At 40.4% G+C, this 17156-nt stretch overlaps 1 protein-coding gene across 9 annotated transcripts in view; it reads right to left on the reverse strand.

Annotated features, from left to right (window-relative positions):
• sash1a (SAM and SH3 domain containing 1a) overlaps positions 1–17156 on the reverse strand; it is a 166695-nt gene that overhangs the window by 5745 nt on the left and 143794 nt on the right. For 8 of the 9 annotated variants that reach the window (XM_088001771.1, XM_088001768.1, XM_015012353.2 and 5 more), the window contains 9 exons: positions 12772–12907; positions 12234–12652; positions 8960–9034; positions 8638–8781; positions 6316–6448; positions 5522–5691; positions 4924–5133; positions 3719–3869; positions 3158–3286 (listed from right to left, as the gene is read on the reverse strand). In XM_088001771.1, the coding sequence (XP_087857897.1) occupies positions 3158–3286; positions 3719–3869; positions 4924–5133; positions 5522–5691; positions 6316–6448; positions 8638–8781; positions 8960–9034; positions 12234–12652; positions 12772–12907 (1567 nt within the window). The remainder of the gene's footprint in view (positions 1–3157; positions 3287–3718; positions 3870–4923; positions 5134–5521; positions 5692–6315; positions 6449–8637; positions 8782–8959; positions 9035–12233; positions 12653–12771; positions 12908–17156) is intronic. The other variant, XM_088001770.1, reaches the window with a different exon arrangement.

Here is a 17156-nt window from a genome sequence, read left to right on the forward strand (position 1 = left end):
CTCTGAGTGCACGTCAAAAGTTCACCGTTTAATAAATTAAATTAAATAAATTACTGAAATGTATTTTATTGACGAAATCAAAAGAAAATGTCTGTGAAAAATGTAAGTGCAACTCAAACATTGCGTTGTTACTTATTTTACCAAGTCAGCCAGTACCAAGTGGTTCAAAACGATCAGATATTATTGACGTTCAAAGGTTTTCATAGGCAAATATTTAAAGAGCCTAAGAGTGACAATGAGATCAGCTTTTTGACTCACAGTCTGAGACCGATTCGCTGTTGCCAAAATACAGATTCCTAAATAAAGATACTTGGATGAGACTCTTTTAGAAAGAGGATGCAACAACTTACCGTTTGTCTTTTAGCTTACAGAGCGAAATGGATGAATGAAATGGAGGAAGGCCACATAGATTTTAAAAAGTGTCATGAGAGATACAAAATGTCTAATTAGCACTGATATAAAATATTTAATGGTCCCTGTATCTAAATGTTCATATCAGATTTCCAACAGAAGATCCACAGGTGGACAGTGACTGTTTTTAAGGTCAATAATTGATGTGAGATTACAAAAGGCAGTTCAGTTGTAATTTGTATCAGGGCATAATTAGTGATATTTCTTGAAGCATTATAGTTAAAATACATTTAGATCATTACAAACTTGATGAAGTTTATATTTTACTGACAGCTAAATCAATTCAATCACAATATCCTAATTTATTAATGTACTCTAGAAATAATGCAAATAGCCAGCATTGGTATTGTTGTTAACATCAGTAGCCATCTACTAAACTTGTAAATGCATTTCAACGGAACACATGACAGTTTGGAAGATGTGCTTCATCTAAAAAGAGAAATGAGACGCGTTTGAGAAAAGTGTTCAGGCCTCCACAGCATTTGGATTTTTTTAGTCGAGAAAGCGAAAGCTTAAGCGATGCTATTATTAACTAAAACAAATAATTTATCTGGTAAAATTTAACTGAAGCTGCACAGAAAATATGACTGGCTCAGACTCTTGTCCAATCAGCAGCAAATAAAAAAAAATCTAAACTTTAGCTGTGTTTTGTGTCATATAAATAGAGTACGATCCTGTACTTGTCACAAATGTAATGAGCTACAACCCATCAGAGGTACTAATAAATAGTTTTGTACCTCCAGCTTTAGACTAGACTCTTCCATTACAGGCCGTCCTGTGACTAATCTTCTGGGCTGAAGTTGTTGCAGACAGAAGATTCAAGGTTAGCTCTTTCCATTCAGGAGGGTTAAAAAAAAATAAGACAGTGGAGGTACAACAGGCATGAGGAAGAAACTCATATTTAAATCAGGAATTGAGACTTCTGCAAAAATCTTCAGATATATATATATATATATATATATATATATATATATATATATATATATATATATATATATATATATATAGGTATATATATTTAACACATTTGCATGTATGACAAAACTTTCTGTTGAATGCTTTATCTGACTGACAAGAATTATGACAACAAGAAGTCAGACTTTCTCAGTTCCCATTTGGAAAATACAATAATTATGCCTCTCCAAACCTGTAATTCCAACTTTGAGAGGCAAAGGTCTTTGGGAAGCCTCGAGTTCAAAGTGCAACATGGCTGCCACTTGTACAAAAACTATTTCTACAGACAAATTTGTCTCAAACCACTAGTGGTGTACGATCTCAATTTGTTCATATGTCCCTGGTGTTTTAGCTCATACACTGGAGGATTATATCTCTTTTTTTGGCTTATCTTGCTACTGGAACTCATCACCAAAACAATCAGCAAAACCAACTAATTTTCTGTCTTGCAGGAAGCCTTTTTTTTTTTTTTTTTTTTTTTTTTTTTAAATCTTCCACTAAATTGGTTGGTGCATCTCTAGGTTTAATTGCAAATAAAAGCATCAGAAATAGGTGGATTGTAAATGAAGTATAGCTGTGGAAGCCTGTAATTACAGAAGGAAATGCTGAATATTAAAACACGTTATGCAGTTTGTTTGTGAAGAGCTTAGTGGCATGAAAGGAAAATAAAGACAGACAAGAAAAAGAGGCAAAACAAAAATAAAAAAGCAGCACCAGAGTCCCTTTTATTATTTTTATTGAACAACTTTTTAGATCTATATTGGCAGAGTGCACACTTTACTGTTGTGCCCAAATGACACAGTACACATGCAGGGGAAACCAGTAGCTACCCTGGAGTTGTAAAGATAAAGAAATAAGATAAAGCAGTGGTTTATGAAAAATGAAGCTGGAAAAACTGATGCGCTAAATGACAGAAGGCGGCGTATGCAGAGAAACAGTGTCCAGAAAAGAAAAACAAAGCAAAAAATAAGACCTCAGCAATCTTTTAGAATCACTCTTTTACAATCTGCACACTGTAAATGAAAATATTTTCATCACTTTAGGCACATACTGTCCTGTGCAATATATTCACCTATAAGCACAAAAATTGGCAAAGATAAATTAAAGCACAGATCTGAAGGGTTTTATAACTGATAAGATTCACAACTTAAAGGAAACATTAAAAAAAAGCATTTTCTGACATAACTACACTGCAAGTTCTTAGTCTGTTTGTATTTATGCCTGCCACATCCACACAACCCTCAGCAGAAATACTCTACGAGATCATATTCATCTTCCTGATATCCATCTATAGGCCTGGCAGCCACATTTGGGCCGGTAGGGAACACATGTCCACAGCTGGGCAGGGAGTTTGCCCTCATCAAAACAGTTCTGCGTACTGGGCCAAGTCTCTCCCTCTGTACTCCCAACAACAATGTGGGGTGGACTAGGCTTAGAGGTCTGGAGCCGGGCTCCCTCACAGCTACAACCGGACTTTGGCACTGACGGCACAGAACGCCTACAGGGTGGAAAGAGGGGTGAAGAGAGTGCAGTGAAAGCAAAGTTTTTTGTTTTCTTTTCTAATTTCTAAAGCAACCACACAAGAAAAGGGGTTAAGAGAAGAAGGTGAGACTCAGGGGGATGAAATTGGCATCGAAGCTTATTTGAAGTGAAGGTTATTATGCAAAAGTTTAGAAAGTAGTGGAGCAGGGAAGGAAACTGAAGGAGGGAAATAGTGAAATGTGATAAAGCATCTTACCCCGACCCTATTGGGTCAGGGTAAGATAGCTGGACTAAGTAAAGCAATCATTACCATTTTCCAGATTTTCATTGCTCTCGTAGCAGCCTGAATCCCTCGGGGAGTCCCCCACGAGGCCTCGGCCCTCTGACAGCAGCTTCTCCTGGGAACCTGACAATCCGCTGCGCTCTGGATCACTGCTGCCTGGAAACGGAGGGAAAAAATAAAATCAAGGGGAAAAAGTGCCGTCAGAGTACGGAGACTTTTTCATCTTTTTGCACATTGCAAGCACATTCTTCTTTGTACTTCATTGGGATTTAAAGTGAGAGACAACACAGGGAAATACATAACTGCAATGTGAAGCGTGCTTTTTAAAATTTATTTTCGAATTTAAAATCAGAAAATTGCGATTCATGTTTGGGTTTTTCATTGCACATCTCCAAAATTACTCTTGTACTGATGTACAAGAGTAATTTATCACAAAACATGCAGTTGAAAAGCTACGAATGTGCTTGCGGTAAAGTATGAACGACATCCAGTCATTGAACAACGTCTGTTTTTGAGGTAATATAGACATAAGGAGGCAAACGAGTAAACAAACGAAAAAAGCCGACACCTGAGCTCTATTCTACTCACTGTCGTACTCCTGCAGCAGCTCCACAGCTGTGAGCAGCACAGCTCTGTGCTGAGGGTCTTTGATGTTCAGCTCATCCAGGTCTTCTTCCTCCAGCAGCTTGAACGTGTCCAAGTCCTCGTAGCCGTTGAACAGAAACGTGGGCATGTGCTCCTGTGGAAAGGATATGAAATAGAGAGAGAGAGAGAAGAACCTGTGTCAGGATGTGGATAGACGAAAACATGCAAATATCACATGTTAAAGAAGAAAAAGAATTATTATACAACAGAAAGCCGTGGCATTTAATATAAGAATCAAATCAAAGTAACCCCAGGTCACATCCAAAGTCGGTGTCCTGATGCAGCATTAAAAAAAAGTCACTCACTGTGTGTGTACAAAGTCATCTGACATCAGTCAAACCGCTTCCACTTTTGTTCTACAGCTCTGCAAACCATGTATTTTAGATGCCTCAGATTTATTTATATCTACTTGTAGAAGTAAGGAGGTAAGATTAAAAATCTTTGGTGAAAAGTGATGCAGCTACATGGTCAGAAAAATGTGGTCTTACTGAGATCAATTTGAATTTCACTGTTAATATTAAAATAAGTTAAGTAAATCTTATTCAATCCATGGTTTGTCGTTTTTTTTTTAATTTAAGCTGACGTGCGCGTCAAACCACAGAACACTGTGATTTATACGATAAAAAAAAATGTTTCGAAGTAATAAAACTTTCTAAGTAATAAAACGCATTCAGGCTTAAAATATGTTGTTAAGCAGCGTGCGGCTAATTTAACTCACGAACTCTAAGAATCTGGTGCTGACCGATTAAACTCTAATGTTGTGATGGATTAATAAGCAGCAGATGTGCAGCTCAGGCCCCAGCAACTTCAATCTGCGACTCTGCGGTTTGGCTTGCCGGAGACAAAACAAGACAAAGCCACAGGAAGTCTCATTTCTATTTCTATTTGCGGAGCCGGAGGCCCTCCGGTTGACTGGGTGGGAGGAGATGATGGTGTGCCCGGAGCAGGGTGCGGTCGAGCCAATGGGTGGCGCTAATGTTTGTGAATCAGTGTCAAATCAGATATCGTAGGCAGTGCAGCCTGTAATTGGGCAGGCTATATTTGTCTCGCAGGCAAACATAGTTTTACTTTGAAAAATTTGCTAAGAGTAGCCTAAAAATATTTAATTAAGTATTAGCTCTGTTTTCTGCCGCGCTTGGTAACCCCACCTTGAGGTTTATCCGCTCCAGCAGCTCCTCCACCGATGTGGGCTTGGGGGGTCGGCCCTTCCTCCTCCTCCGAATGGGCCTCTTAGGCTTCTCTTCTTCCTCGCTCAGCACGTCCACATATATGAACTTGAAGGTGCCAACTTTGTTGTTGAGCAGACCCATCCATGTTCCCATGGGGGGCTTGCTGATGATGTCAATCACATCCCCTTTCTGTGGAAACCAAACAATTGTCAGTTAAAAAAAAAAAAAGTACTGAAAGTGACGCTGGCAACAATCAAAATCGAATTTCAACAAAATTATCAACAGTGTTATATACAGCCTTACAAGTAAAACCACCCTCATGTATTATTTTAATTTCTGCATGTACGAAATAAAGCTGAACGGATTGCAAGTTGGTAAGCTGACAATGCTTCCCATCATGTGGGAAATAATCTGCACTCACAACATGCACCTATGTACAAAGAATCTGCTTTTTAATGCTTCTTTCCATGAAATCGGAGTATATGTTTTAAATGCTGGATGGCTCAGGTGGTCATCAACTCCTCAGCACAAATTGCATAGACTTTTTTGCTCCTGAACTGAGTAGAAAGTCTCCAACCTTCAGCTTGAGAGAGTCGGTGTCGTAGGGGCTGGGAGTGAAGTCGGTGTGGACTCGAGCGCGGCCGCAGAACGGTCCCCTGTAAGGCGGCTCTTCGTCGTCTCCGTCCTCCGACTTCACGCTCTCTCTGTTGCTGGCCGATGAGTCAGTGGTGCTCACTGTCTGACCGCCTGAATTCAAACATGCACACATATAAGCGTTTATTTAAAACTGAAGAAAACATGCCCATACATTTGTCAGTGGCCACCTTTTATACAACAAAAAAAATTTAGTTAAAGAAAAAAAACAATTAAATTCAGACTTTCCAGACTAAACCCTTCTTCTAAATACCATCTATTTGTGGACACTGTCATAAAATGCAAGTGTCAGTAAGCTTTATGATGACAGGTTGGACGTTATGGTTATTTCATACAGCTCCCAATTTTTTTTTACTCCATTTCTGTCTGTGGTGAGGAAACCAAAAAGGAAAGTTCCCACCAAATCACGGCCGTATGGGAAATTTGTTGACAGACAGACCAGACAAAAAAAAAGATGGAGGGTATGAAATTAGTAAAAAATAAAACAAGAGGTGAAAATACAGTTGGCAGTTTTATGATTTAAAGGGTGAAGTCAGGATTCAAAATCTTATTTGTTTATATAACCATATTATAATCTTAGGATCTGTCATCCTCAAATCAGACACACAAAGTGGGTAATTCAAAGAACTTCCTTTCATTCCAACACTGGGGCTATGATTTTAGGGAATGTCTCCCCACTCACAGTCTCCAAAAAAGAACCCAAAAACAAGTTCTTACTCATTGAACTCTGGCCGCTGAGTGAACTGCGCAGGCTTTCCACGGAGCCTCCGGCCTTCAGTTTGGGTTTCTCCAAGGAGTCGGTGTCTGGCAGAGGAGACTGTGGGGAACCAGGGGCTCCATCGGGACTGGACTGAAGGATACAAATGAAGGGAAGGGAATGTAGATGGCAGAGTAATAGAACATGAAGAGAAGATAAAACAGAAAAGAAACATGAGAGATCAACAGAGGGTGCGGGTAAAAAGACGTTCCGAAATCGAAGCAACAGAGATTTGTTTGAAACTGTAACAACTAGCTGTGTTCTGCAATTTTTAAATTAGACTTTACAGAATTATTTAGTATACTTAAAGATGGTTGTTAAACCATCAACAACTGGTTTTAAGTCTGACATCATGAGTTGCACATGCTGAAGTAATCCACAAGGTGGCACTGTGGTCTACTGAATAGCAGAAACGCCTTGGCAAGAACTGTCAAAATTCACTACATTTGAGGCTCTTCAGAAAAAAACCAAACTGTGTTATAAAAGCAACATGATGACAAGTATTCTGGTATGTTTTTGACTTGTGATCTAAATCTATGACAACATTCCATATCACAGGCATGTATAGTTCACACCCGAGGGATGTTTAGATAAAAAAGGGACGATTATGTATGATGCCTGATTAATGAGAATACATTCTGCTCTTACATAAATATATTTGGAGCTTTTATCTAAACCACATATGTCAGAGTCAAGGCCCGCGGGCCACATCCGGCCCGCGAGAAGGTTTTTTGCGGCCCCTGGGATGATCTTGATTTATTATTAGAACCGGCCCGCAGACCGCAGCAAGCCGGCACCCCGTCTGAAAAAAAGTATCTTCCTTATTTGAACTGTAAGTAGTTCTTTAAATGTTCTGTGAGATGATGTACTTACCCATGTATCCATAACAACCGGAACTTTCAATATCCACCAAGTTATTGCCGAAATATACCGTCTATTAAACGAGTGCCCCCCGGATTAATTACATTCTCTGCAGCTGCAGCTGCGAAGTTACCGTATTAACCCGATACTTGCTGGAAAGTGCAACGTCTCCCCTTTCAGAAACCGTTGGAATTTTTCCACTTAGCGCTACGTGTGGCGGAATTACGGTACTGCAAATTTAGATGTGTCGCCGGCGACACATCTAAATTTGCAGTACCGTAATTCGCCGGCGACACATCTAAATGCCTTGACTCTGACATATGTGGATTAATAGATTTTTGCACTTTATTTTATTGTATTTCAATCCAATTATATTTTAAAAATATTTCAGTTGTGTCTGTTGAAAATTAAAGATTACTGACAGAGCCATAAGAAAATATTGCTTTATTTATCTGATCATATTGGAATATATTTGTTAGGTTTTCAGTAGGTTCAATTAGGTTAACTAGACTATATGCGTCATTTAAAAAAATTTCAATGAACATTCGATCAGTCCGGCCCTCGGCTTGTAGCTAAATTTTTTATTTGGCCCTCCGTCCATTTGACTTTGACACCCCTGATCTAAACCATAAGATAAATCTTTTTGTTCTGTGTCAAATTGGCTCAATAGATAAGTTTAGACATCAAGTGAAACCAATTGTAACACTATACATTTTCAGTCTAACACTCCTGCTTTATGACTTTTCGTCTTCTGCAGCATTCTATTAGTAGCTGTGCTAACGTGTTGGGAGTAAATATGTCCACTTTAAAATGGTGTAGTAATTGTCTTTAACTTACATTTGATCAAAAACCTAAGTCTGGGAACTATAGTCACTTTATTCTGAGTAATAATGCTCATCTGAATGCGTTACAACCCACCGGTCCAGACAGATTCCACAGCTGAACAAGTGTCAAAGCCACTAAACGCCCGCCCCACCTACAATTGGTCCAGACTGAGCGAGTCGGCCTTTATTCGCTTTTCAATTCCTAAGAAGACCGTGAGCCCGGGGGACACTTACATCACCATTGTGTGAGCTCAACGTGGAGAAAACACTCCCCACCCAAAAGACCGGGTCCAAGAAGAAGAGCGCAGGGAGAGAAATCGAAATCTTTTTGTTCTGTGTCTAACACAAATATTTCCACCCACTCACAGCCTGTGGACAGAGCATGTGGCTTCCACTGCAAACATCATCCGCATGTTTGCTCCACTTGCATACATGTAGCATAAACCACCTATTTTTGGCACGCTACTTATTTTCAAATAAAGCTACGCTTCAGTTGTTCTCAAGGTCTGAATATGACTAATTTTTCCTTAAAACAAGAGAGGCTGCGGTTAATAATATTTGGACTTCCATGTGTGAGTCTAGATCGGTCCGTCTAACCTGCTCAGACAGCGAGCTGCTGTACTTCTTCGACATGCGTTTCCTCATCGTCTCCTTCACAGACTTGACTTTCTTGCCCAGGGAGATCCGAGTGGTGTTGGGAGATTTCACCACCTCTCTGTATATTGCCTCCTGTTCCTTATTCTGTCATTTCAATGAGAAGAAAATGCAGATGGTCAACACGATTGGAGAGAGGTTGGGGGAGGCAAGGAGCATACAAGGAAAAATAAAAGGGAAAAGAGGGCTAATCGAGAGCAGTAAGGGTCAAAACTGAAGATAATTCATTGCGAAAGGGAAATTAAGCTCGGGCTCCGGCTCTTACGTTGGCCTCGGAGGCTGCGTTGACCACATGGAGAGAACGGTTGGACAGGTCAAAGCCCCCGAAGCTGCATGTTCTCTGTGTGGGTGGGGGGGAGGGAGCCAGAACACAAGCAAATGAGTCACGCTCAGAAGGTCATGTTAAAGAAGCAACACCCAACCAATCTGCACACAATGACTCATGCTTGGCTTGAACACAGGCAGTAGTTGGAGTAATGAATACGGCTGTATGGATTGTATGTAAGTGGCATGATGTCATACGGGACTGAGGACGGCCAACAGACATGATGTAACAAAATAGTATATAAAAATCCTTTGTGCAAATGTGGGTTACAAGCACGCTCCTAAGTAAACGAGCTGTTATAACGTTGGCTCCTCGAGGGCTTTGAGGCTTGCATCTCCAGAGAAAACGCCACACTAAAGAAGTTTTCATCATGTGGTAAAGGAAAACACTTATAAACTATTCCCACATATTAAAGTAATTGTTGGAGTCTACATTTGAAAAGCTGCACATTTAACAGTCAAACATAACAGTAACGAAGATCTTTGTCTTCTCAAACATTATACTGGACATATATTTATTTTAAAAGGCCAATTAAATATCTTATGACGTGCTGCAGATGCAGTTCTTTCTGAGAGACAGCTATGCCACATTAGGCTGGTTCTAGAAATCATAGTTTCTTCAATTTATTCATTTAATCAAGAAAGAAGAGAAGGTATATTGTTGTGCAAATTTTTTTTCTAAGAGAAAATGGAATCAGATGAAATCAGTATCAATGTTTCTAAAAATTAAAATTAAATTCTGATCGGAGTATCTCGTTTTTGTTTTTTTTTTTCCCCAAAAAAATTTTAGAAAGCGTATAAGCAACACAGTAGCAAACACACAGAAGGGTGTGGGGCTAATGGTGTGAAGAAAAACTGTCTTTGACTTTATGACGTTACACACAAAAACAATTCAGAATGACAATTACAAAGCATCTGAGTCACAGTGGTGGTTGATGATGGTAGCTGTTCTTTTACTTGCGTTTTTAAAACAACTTCACTGAGAGTTTTGTCCCGCCTAGAAACAACAAACGTTTCCCCGCTGAGACAGCCCTGCACATCGACAAGCTGTTGTATCAGATGTCCACAGCTGCCGCTTGCATCACAGCTAGTGAGAAAAAGCAGCTTGGAGAACAAAACGAAAAATGAAAAAAAAAAAAAGTAATAATGGTGATGCTTGATGAAATGGACATGCACCCAGAAAAAAATGTCTACCAGAAAGAATATATATATATAATATTTATAAAAATATAAATAGAACAAAAAACAACAACGACGACAAAAAAGCGACATCTGCAGTAGAGGCACGAGCCACAAAAGAAGATTAAAAGCAACAACAAAAAAAAAGTGGGTTCGGAGAGTATCTGGATGAGAGCGATCTCCAGTGACTTCACTAGAACATGACAGGATTCAGGCACCCTCAAAGCTGCAGGATAGCTCCACTACACCACCACCCACTCCTCTTGTTTCTGCCTCTTCTTCAGATAGAATGCCGATGCTTTGGATAGGACTATTTCCATCCAAAACCTCATTACTCCCATTTGCAGCCCCTGCAGGATCAAACGTTTCTTCCTATCCCGCTTTTTCATGCTATTTTTGGCCTGTAGTGTTAGTTTGAAAACTGACAGGCATAAAGTCTGTTCAGTCGGCGAAGCTGACTTAATAAGGTCACTCAATGAATTTGTCTTTAAGCTCGAGTTTTGTGTGCCGTGCTGCGTTTTAGAATGAGCAGCATGGAGCTTGCGTAACATCCTCTACGCCCACAGGGATCAGTGCGACAGTGAGAGTGTGCATGTTCCTCAGGGAGCTGACATTATAAAAGGCTCTTACGGAACTTAACCTCCCGAGTGGGACGACGCAGATTAAGGAATCGTTTCATATTCATCTGAAATATAGAGAATGGAAGCTTAAAACTTTCACTCAGAGGTCATAAAAGGCGTAACTCCCCGAAGGCTATGGTGCCTTTGGTGACTGATGGTATTCATTACCCTCCGACGGTTTTTACATTCTTTTCACATTATGACCAAATTTACTGTTTAATCTGGATTTTAATGAAATAGACCAACAGGAAATGGTGAATAATTGTGGATCAGAAGGAAAAATGATAATAAAACGATGCCTTTTTATATATATAAATGAAATTCTGAAATGTGTTTCATCTCTATTTAGCCTATCTAAATGAATATTTTGTAGATGGCTGCAGATTTCTCCCAAGCCTGCACATCTAGACTCTGGATATTTTGGCTATTCTATTTTGAAAAAAGCTCAATTAGACGCAGAACATTTCTGCACATCAACTTTCTAATTCTGCAACCAACTCTAAATTGGATTTTGATCCAATTTAAAAAATATATTCCGCTGCAGTCGCTGCCCTCAAGTATCTTGCAGATTCCAAACTGTATAATTATGTTTTTCTTTGTGTTGTTCAATCACACCGAGTCCCAATAAAATACTTTGAAGGAACGACAAACATTTGAAGGCACGTCAGTAATTTCAGGTGTGCCAGTTCTACATGTTTCCAGCTCCTAAGTTTATTTTGCTTCTTTTTAAACATAGGCTATTAAAAATGTTCTTGCACAAATTCTCCTCGTCTCAACCCCCCTTGAGCTATTCTGCAACTTTGAAGCACCAAGTCCTGCTCACACGCGGCGGCCGACTTAAACCTCACGGTCCAAACTCACAGACTTCTGCTGGATGCGCAAGAGCACACGCTTGGTGCAGCGGTCCACGCTAGCCGCCCACTTCCTGTCCACCTCGCGGTCCTCCTCAAGCAGACAGCGGCGCTCAGCGCGGCTGAGGGTAACTGGGCGCACCAGCTGGGCCCAGTTCAGGTGACCGTACAGGCTTCGCTCTACAACGTAGGTGATGTTCAGCTCGCTGACTGCGGTTCGGCCTCGCAGTCTCCGGGGAGGGAATGCCCAGCCCCCGCCTCCGGTCCCAAAACCCTTTGACTTTGTTACATCACAGCGGACGGGAGAGGAGGGGGTGACAGAAAGAGGGGAGATGGGGGACTTGGCACTGCGTGAGCGCTGGTACAGGAGGTGCTTGGTGGAGTAAGCGTAGTTGGGATCAGGTTTCCGGTGGGTCCAGCTGCCATGGTGGCGGTTGGAGGGTTGATGTTTGGGACTGCCTTGCTGGCCGCCATCCAGGGAAATGAGGAGACGGGACTGGGAATGGGGTTTGGGGCGAGGTTTGGTGAGGCCATAGAAGGCGTAAAGGGCTTCGTTGTTACTTACCCCGTGGGATATGGAGCTCAGCGCCTTCCTCATCTCGCTGTCTGTCGTGGAGCGTGACAGCTTTCCGTCATCGTCAAGTCCACATCCATCAAGTTCTGAGAAGGAAGAGCCGCTTCCTGCGACACCGGAGATGGATCCCTCCAGGTCCTGGGAGCCGGCTGCAGTTCTCCTCGGGGGCCTGATGAGACCGTGGGTGCTGGAAGACTTACTAAACGTTTTCACTAGCTTGTGTCCAGACCAGGTGTCCAGACTGCTGGATGAAGGGGATGTTGTCAAACTGTCTGTGTCTCCATCCAGAGAGAGTTGGTCATGGATAAGGGATGGCAGAGACGCCTCCTGAGGCAAAGGGGGCTTCTTCAGAACTCCGGTGTACAGAGCTGTGTTGTCCTCACAGGAGGGCGTTTCCAGATTCAGAAAATCTAAAGAGACCAAGAGATCAGTGTACAAGGGGTGGGAGCAACTTTACAAATTAACATATCAATGGAAACTTGTGTTGATCTGTAAAAACATTAGTTTCTCATCAGTCAGAATCACAGACCTTCAGAGGAATGTTTCTTCCCCTCTTCCACCTTGATGAGTTTCTTTCTGACTCGCCGTGTCGAATTGACCAGTTTGTGAAGCCTTTTGAACTTCACAGAGTCCTCAGATTGCTCGTCATCTGACTGTTCGCGGGACTGGCGGGAAAAAAGAATGAGATTAGGATCAGATGATGGTACTAATAATTTGAAATCTCATTACGTTTATTTATGATTCAGCCATAAAACGTCATTAGGAAAAGGACATTTTCCATACACTAAGATTTTCAGGATGGTGTTATGATGCAACAAGATGGAAGTTCTGCTTAGGAAGACAACAAAGTTAGTGAGGTGAGAGATTGAAGGAGATGGATGTAGGCCCACTGCATTGTACACATTTCTAGCTCTCAGACAACCCGGAATGAGTCTCAACGAAATCCTCGACCATTTGAACAGCTAAGCTTTTGATTTCTGAAAGAAACTCATTCACAAACAGCTCATGAAAAAGCATTCCAACGAACATACAGGCACAGCTCCTGCCAACGCCGCATGTTACTCCTCCACTTGTCGTTTGGTGATAAGTGGGACATAAAGCAATCAACCTCTCTTCTGTCTGTTTCTTCCTGGTTTCCACAGCAACGCCTCCTCACTGGTCCCACACACCCCTACAGCTCTGCAGCTGAGTTTGCGTGACTTAACTTTTTGTCATGTGAACTCTTAAATCCTCTTGGGCTCATAGTGCTTATAAAAAGTAAGGAGATGCTGTCTACAAGGAAAATAATACAATACATTACAAATTAATAGGGTGCTATAATAAAAGTATAAAATAAGTACCTGAAAACTACTGAAATTGCTAGTTGATTATGCTAACTAGGTAGTAAGTTCATGTACATTTTAAACATGTACAATTATTTTAAAGATAGCTTTATCATTATATCTCTAATAACCAGCATGATTTTAGGGGTAATTTACCACAAAATATATTTCAAGGTAACGTTAAAGTATTTTAAAGGCATGTCGAGATTTGTCTGCATCTCTGAAAGAGTAAAAGACTTTCAGCTCTTAACAGGAAGGATCGACAGAGTAACAAACAGTTTCACCATATTTTCTTCTTGATCTTTCAACCTGAGCTCATCACCAACGTCAGCCTTTTAAAAATCTTTATTGTGGAGATTGCTGTTTTGCAATGTTTTTTTCTTTTGTTTGTTTGTTTTTTTAATTAAAACCCTGTTTCCCGGTGTCTGTTTTCTCACACACAAAGCCTGACATCACATCTGCTTTTCATATAAAAATATATAAATAACGACCCTACATGGTAGGAAGGTTGATCTTATATTACGTAAAACAGCTAAAATCAGTTTAGACTATTTAGAAAAGGCAGAGATCAGAGACTACTTTTACGTATGTTAGCATAACAAGTTTATTTTTTTCCAAATCTTTTTTTTTTTTTTTTTTTGTTAAATATAAATATACATTTTAATCTTTTATGGTATTACCACAAGGCAATTTTGGGCTTAAAGTATAGTTGTGTTGAGATTGGAAATCAATCACAAAATCCTGATCACTGAATCTCTAGATAATGCTAAAAATAACAGTATTTTTATGTAATTAGTGGTAAACTGACATTTTTATACTAGGCTATGTAGCAATACCAGCCCATGCCTTGGAATATCCTGGATTGTTTCATGCAACAGTACAATATATATTATTATTTTTTTTTTTATTATTATTAAAGAGCCAAAGTAGTCAACATTCCAATATAATGACACTGGGTTACCTGTAGGTGTGTCGTCTATCTAAACTTTAACCAAGCTTAAAAAAAAAGAAGACAGCTCATGAAGTATTGTTGAAATTTTAACCTCTTCAATTCACTCATCACAGACTTGTAGACAATAATTTCAGTTCAAGGTGATGTTCGCCTGCAGACAAGACCAAAAGTATTATAGCAATTCATTTAGGCCTTTGCCAAACCTGCAGAAACCCTTAACTCCACTGCACCTACAACCCAGACAGTCCTCCAGCTGAACCACACAATTCTGACCGCTCTGCTGACTCCTTCAATTTTTCATTAAATCTGGCTGAGACCTGAGGTTGTTCATTTCAGAAAATGTAATGCACATAAGTGAAAAAAAGACAACGTGCAAAAAGGCTGTAGGTTCAGCAGAGCAAACGGATTCAAGTTAGACAGATTGTATAACTGTCTTCACATGGTTTTCCACAAGAAAAGGTTATAGAGGATGGTAAGGGGAGGGTGACAATAACCCTCTCAGCTCAGAACCAAGGATAGTCATCCATGCAAATAACGAGATAATCAGGGGGAAGAGAGTCAGACAAAAAGAGAGTCAAACATATGAAGCCATGAATCAAGGAGGGCTAAATGGCTGCTATTGTAAACAAGGTCAAAGGAGAAATTCCTCCTCCACTATTTCCAGTTCAATTCACAAACTCCCATAAGGTCTGTTCACAAACTCCCGCAAACAACTTTAAAATTTTAAAAAAACTTTATTCTGCACAACAATTCGTAAATGCCAAAAACCACTAGCACTATCAACAAAATCCATGACATACATTACACAATATACATACATTACCTACCACTTCCTTAATGAAAGCAGCACTCTGCTTCCTCTGGTAAAATCCCACAATTTAACAAGAACAGAACCAGTAAATCCGTCCATACTGACCGCACTGTCACGCATCTAAAACCATATCTGCATGCCTGTTTGCATGCTGGCAGATGGAGCCTGTCCAGTGAGTTCAGCAGAGAGGAATGAGGGGCTGTTTCGAAGTGCTGCGCTGTACACAGCCAGCAGAGAAAAGGCGTGTTGTGCGTCGAGAACAATCCCGGCGTTTGAGCCCCTCTGACCCTGCCTTGGCCCCCAAATCGCTAATGGCGAGCCCTGGAATGTTAGGCTCAGATCGCCCAGGGAGCGGTGAAAGAGCGCATCAGACAAAAAGGCAGAAGACGACAAACATGTCAACTTCAAACATGCATGTTTCTGGAAATAGAACGCAGGCCAGCTCAGATGAGTAACACTGTTGACTTTTTGAATTTGGGACTGACCTAAATCCATTTCTGGAAAGGAGGAGAGGAATCAGCAGAGGCCTCAGCAGAGAGGAAATATGTCCTAAAGTGGTCAACTTTGGAACTTCAGACAATATGAGACTTAGCTGAGAGCACCACAATTTTTTAGACCTTGGGGACAAGTCTAAGTCCTTTATCCTCGCTCTCCCTAACGCCCTTACTTCCTCTCTGCCTCCAGCATTTGCCTCTGGAGCCAAAGTGTGTGTTCCTCCACACAATACTCCTTCAGTACTGTAACTTTTCAACCCCCCTCTCATGTCTATAAAATCCCAAATCGATCTATCTTCCTCCTACAGGAAGTGAGCAGCGAGGTTCAGCGGACTAATTAATGCGATCAGCACACTCATGCACAATTCAAGCACCCACATCAAAGAACCAGAGAGCGCATAGGACCTGAGCTCAGTTTATGAATGCCATAACTGACCTACTTTTTGATGTGGAAGGAAATCATCAATCGCTATCCTGAAGAATATTTGAATCTTTGCAGAATGGCAAAAAAAAAAAAAGCGCTGATTTCCTTGGGTTCAACTGAATTACTTTCAAGCGATAACGTTTTTATATGCATCTGATTATCTTATGTCTTAGGAAGAGCTTGAGTTTACAGAAGCAAGCAGGGCGGTGAATTTGATGATGTGCGGAAATTCCTCTTTGAATGTATTTATCTGAAGACTATGAGGTCATGAGTTAGTTTATAATAACAAAAAATAAACATTTGCTATTTCTGAGACTATTTCTGGAAAAAAGTGTGGACTGCTTAATGAAAAAATTGCTACGGAATATCGCAACAGCGCAGATACGGTGGGAAGAGATTCTCAGCCTTCTTGGGAATTTTTTGTTTTGATAAGCTCCGTTTCTTAAAATAAAAAGTGGGTCAATGTATGAGATCGTCTGGCTGAAAGTTCCTCTCTTGATAATCATAGTAAATGAACAAAAACACCAATCAGTGTCCACATGCTTAAGTATTCACACACTCAAACATTTTCACATTTTGTTGTGCATCGCCCACAAATATTGACATGTTTTTACTACAACACTGTGTACACTTTGACAAATTAATGCATCTTTTTTAAAGAGAAAGTAAAAATAATGTTTGTTTTTTTTACCTGTAAATTATGGCATGCATCAGCAGAATTTTTTTTTTTTTTTTTATAATCGTCTTTGAGACAACTTTTTGCCACAGTTCCTTTTACATCCAAGTCTTAATCTCAGTCTAATTGAACAAACACATAACTCTAACAAATCCTTGGATCTAAATCTATCCATTGCAGCTCATTCTCACTGTCCTGCTGGAAGGAGGATATCTCAGCCTCAAGAGTTGTGGAG

Source organism: Poecilia mexicana, unplaced genomic scaffold (genome assembly GCF_051168715.1).
Source record: "Poecilia mexicana isolate PSO_F unplaced genomic scaffold, ASM5116871v1 scaffold_21, whole genome shotgun sequence".
In the NCBI taxonomy this organism is placed as follows: domain Eukaryota; kingdom Metazoa; phylum Chordata; class Actinopteri; order Cyprinodontiformes; family Poeciliidae; genus Poecilia; species Poecilia mexicana.